The following is a 4,417-nucleotide window of genomic DNA, read 5'->3' as shown; positions in this document are numbered from 1 at the left end:
AAATGTTGGCACATGGAGCAGAGCCCCCTCTGATGCCCCTGTTGAGCGGGCAAAAACTCTTGGGGGCAAGGAGCACTCAGAAGCAGAATAGAGAGCTTTGCTCGCAGAAGGCTGGGAGCAGTGTTTCCTCTAAGGCGTACACATGTGTGCACACTCATGATTTTTTAAAATGTTGACCCAGTTAGTTTTCCGGTTGAATCAGGAGAGCCGCACTCTGAATGCAGGTGTGCACACACTGCCTTGATACTGCTGGCCAGAGCAAAACCCATTCCATACACAGGTGAAAAAACTGAGAAAGAACACTGGTTGCTTTTGAGGTACAACTTTGTGTACTTCAAGAAATTCCCAACTGGCATTTGCCTACTTGTAAAGAAACACAAGAGGCAAAACAGAATTTTGACATCCCCAGTGGAGGCAACTGGCCCCCAGAAGTACAAAAGTAGTTTTATACTGGAAGGTTGATGCTTCGGGTGAAACAGCCTGTTGAGGGAGGAGGAGGAGGAGGAGAAAGATGGAGGCAGTCCAGCTGGGTTTCATTTCTGCAGGGAGTCACATAATGGAAACAAGGATTCCTTGTCAAATACATCTCCACCCTTGAGTCCAAACACGCTACAATATGCAGCACCCCGAGCCCTCCTTTTTGAACAGTTCTAGAGTATAAATGGGGTTTCTCCCATTATGGGTCACCAAGGCATCCACCATGGCGATCAGCTCCCTAACCTGCTGAGTCTTTTCTTCTCCTTCAGCCTTATTGTTGAAAGGGATGCAGCGGTTTCCAGCCATCTCAATCAGCTCCTTCAGCTCTCCATCTGCGCTTTCTAAGAACCTTTCTAGACTCATGCCACTGCTTTCTAATGTATCTTTATGGGTAAATAAAATAATAAGAAAATGTTTTCCTTCCACGCTGAAAAGCTTTTTAATCTCTCGAAATGTGTTTTTTTCTTCTCCGCTCATCTTGCTTGCCTTTGTCACGACCAGAATAACATGGGGTCCTGGGCTGACAAGAGTGACACACTTCTCAAGGTCTTTCCAGCCAAACTTTGGCTTGTTTTGGGTATCAAAAAAGCCAGGAGTGTCCACAACCATAATTTTCCTCCCCTCCACAAAGGCATTCTGTTGTTCACATTCTTTTGTTACTGAGCTTAATGAAATGTGGCTATTGAATGCTTCCTTCCCCAGGATGGTGTTTCCTGTCGCGCTCTTCCCAGCTCCTGTCTTGCCTATGAGGACAATTCTCATTTCAGATCCTGTTGGTAAATGGGGGTGGGGATGGGGGCAAAGAAAAAGGTTATTATTGCTGGCTGACATGTCACACAATGATACAGCAGCTTAATAATGCTATGTGCATGAAAGTTACACAAACACCAGAACTGCGCAAATGGTGTTAAACCAGAGTAAGCCCATAGGGTGGCTTTTCAGAAAAAAATGGACCATAGAGCAAAATGAATGGCTTACTCCTTGAATTGTCACACTAGGGGGGTCATCCTCTCTGTCTTGTACTGCTGCAAACTGCAGAACTAGTCTGCATAACTCGGTCTCCTGGAGCTTTCCCAGACATCAGGCTTTACCAAGGATTTACTGCGAGGCCTTACTGTGAGTTCGCAGTTGTCCCCAAACCCTGATGCAAAAAGTGGATTTTTTGGTCCCAGATATAAATTGGGCTACACTCTTAATGCGCAATGGAAACCCCCAAATTTGTGTGAAGTGCTCCCCAATAGCTTGCAGGGACTTTGGGGCAAATTTGGCCAATATGTGAATGCACACCTCCATTCTGGAAGAGATGCGAACTAAAAGCTGGGTGTGAAAAACTTGAGACCACATTCTGCAGGACCTTCAGAGCTGGCCCATTCCATATAGCTGGCAGGGACCATCCTTTCTATCCCTCAACCATTTAGTATGAGAGCCAGCATGGTGTAGTGGTTAGAGTGCTGGACTAGGACTGGGGAGACCCGAGTTCAAATCCCTATTCAGCCATAAAACTAGCTGGGTGACTCTGGGCCAGTCACTTCAGTCTCAGCCTAACCAACTTCACAGGGTTGTTGTGAAAGAGAAACTCAGATATGTAGTACACCGTGCTGGGCTCCTTGGAGGAAGAGCGGGATATAAATGTAAAAATAATAATAATAATAGTATGGAGACCATTTCAGACGGGCAGAGATCGTCTTCCCAGGAGACTTTGAAGCCCTTGCAAAGAGTGGACTTCTGGAGCACTCATGCAAGAGGGACTGTTCTCCTCCCACTGAGGCCTATTTGGGGAGCAGATGGGCTATAAAGGTGTCTACAGAGCAGGTTTGCTTACCCTTCAACTCCTGCAATATGTTTTCCAGTGCCTGTAGTTTTGTGTTCAGCTGATCACTCTCGTCTCTGGTGGCTGTTTCCAAATTAGTCAAAGCCTGTTGGTTTTCAGCTGCTGACTGGACTACCTTGGACTCCATGTTGCTCAGCTGTCCATCCACTTCATTGAATTTGCTGGCCATTTCTGACTGGAGGCTCTGCAGCTGGGCTCTCACTTCCTGACCCAAGGCTTCCAGGCTCTGTTTCAGCTTCTCTAGGCTGGCCTTCAGGTCTCCTTCCTGCTGCCACAAAGTCTTCGTCTGCAGCTTGGCCTCAGTCTCCATGTTTGCTTCCAGGCTGTCTTTCAGTTGCTGGTTCTGCTCTTGCATCATCAGCTTCATTTGCTCTATGAGTGTTACCACAGCTTCTTCCATCTTGGCTCAGTCACACCAGCTCACAATTTCTCTCCAGGGAAACACAACCCCACCTGACACCAGTGTGTCCCACGGCCTCAGTTCTCTCACTCCCGAGTGGTGGGAAGTTCCAGGCCTCTGCTGCACGACTTGGATTCTGTTTTCCCTTAGAACGAGAGTCACTGTCACTGCAGGATATACTGGCTTTGCACAGATTTACAGGTGGAGCCTTGGAGAAGTTGGAAAGAAAGCAGGACATTCTTAGAAGATAGCAGCCAATTACACCAGAGAGCCCAATACCTGCCCTGACTGCCCGCCTCTGCATCCTAAGATGACCCCACTATCTCCAGGTGCTTAAAATCCTGCCTTGGTCTCTCCCACCCAGCAACCTGTCTGCTCTTCTCACTCTGACTCCTCAGGAGGGGAATGTCACCTTCAGCCCCTCCCCACAGGTGGCATGTGTGAGCCCTGCAAGACTGGTCATGGGGTCCCTCCCTGGTGCCACACATGTCCACTGCCTGCACTGCAGCTACACCCGGTGTCCTCACCCCAGGCCTGTTTGTCATGTCCGTTGCATATGTGTGAACTTAGACAACTGCCTTATAGCAGATCATCCCAGTGCTCCAGTATTGGTCCTGCACTGACTGGCAGTGGCACTCCGGGGTTTCAGAGGGGAGAGGGGTCTATCCCAGCCCTAGTTGGAGATACTGCCAGGGACTGAACCCAGGACTGGGTTGTGTTCGTGCTCTTTATTAAATCGGTGGGGGGGGGAGGGATGGAGGGATTCCGCTTTTTTAGAATGATAAAGACGTTTCTACTTTTTCATTTTAAAAAACAACTAAACCTAAAAAGGCAGAAGTACTAGAAGGTTGCATTGGCAATGTCCATCTGCTAGCAGTAACAGAAGGTAGGGACAGAGCAGAGAAGAAGCCCACCAACCAAGCAATGTTAGGGCCGGTAAAGCTCTGTTCCTTGCCCGGCTCGGCTGGGGTCGGGTTGCATGTCTGAATATTCCCCTCCTCCCCAAACTGTAATCCCAAAAGAAAAGGGGAGCAAGGAGAATCTCCCCCCTCTGCATAGAAATGTCAGGCTTCGAGGGGACTGCTGGGCTGAATTTCCCCAGATGTGCTACTTTCTTGTGCACACAAATATTTTTAGATGGGGGATTATTTAAGTTCTGCAGTCCGGAAAATGGTTTGCCTTTTGGTTTTGCTGTAGGAAGTGGAATTTTGTTCTCAACCCGGTTCCAAATGATCTCTAGCATGGAATTTTTCACAGCTGCCGCACACTGAGTCGACACTTCCAACCAGCTGTCCACCCTGACCCCAAGATCCCTCTCCTGGTCAGTCACCAACAGCTCAGACCCCATTAGTGTAGATGTAAAGTTGGGATTTTTTTGCCCCAATTATTGACACAATCACAAAGAAATTTTGTCTCTGTTTCAGTCTTTGTCCCTGTGGAGCCTCACAATCCTTCCTGCCTTTATGGCATCCCTGTAGTGCTTTACAGCATCCCTTGTCTTCTCTTTGAGGAGAGGACAATCTCCTGCTGAAGTCGGAAGCCTCCTATGGTTCCTTCATCTCGGGCCATTCTGGCCCAGATTTCCTACAGAGATGTTTCCTGTGAGCCCAGCTCACCCCTCCCATCCCTCAGCTTCTTTCCCCAGGGTGCAAAATTGCTCTTCTGCAACCCTTTCCAAAGGCCCAAATCAGCAAAGAAACATCCCTGGC

The 4,417-nt window shown here is 48.4% G+C and overlaps 1 protein-coding gene across 1 annotated transcript; it reads right to left on the bottom strand.

Annotated features, from left to right (window-relative positions):
* Nucleotides 1-609: 609 nt before the first annotated feature.
* Nucleotides 610-1,239, bottom strand: LOC128331385 (GTPase IMAP family member 4-like). Its single transcript, XM_053264729.1, has one exon. It carries the CDS (start codon nucleotides 1,237-1,239, stop codon nucleotides 610-612), a length of 630 nt encoding a protein of 209 aa, XP_053120704.1.
* Nucleotides 1,240-4,417: the final 3,178 nt, after the last annotated feature.

The sequence above is a fragment of the Hemicordylus capensis genome, chromosome 6 (genome assembly GCF_027244095.1).
Source record: "Hemicordylus capensis ecotype Gifberg chromosome 6, rHemCap1.1.pri, whole genome shotgun sequence".
Classification (NCBI taxonomy): Eukaryota; Metazoa; Chordata; class Lepidosauria; order Squamata; family Cordylidae; genus Hemicordylus; species Hemicordylus capensis.
Note: the sequence above shows the minus strand (reverse complement) of the source record. Positions and strands in the feature narration are given on the sequence as shown.

Bases quoted from the DNA above. Each gene is read 5' to 3' on its own strand.
- LOC128331385 (XM_053264729.1), bottom strand. From the start codon at position 1,239: ATGAGAATTGTCCTCATAGGCAAGACAGGAGCTGGGAAGAGCGCGACA.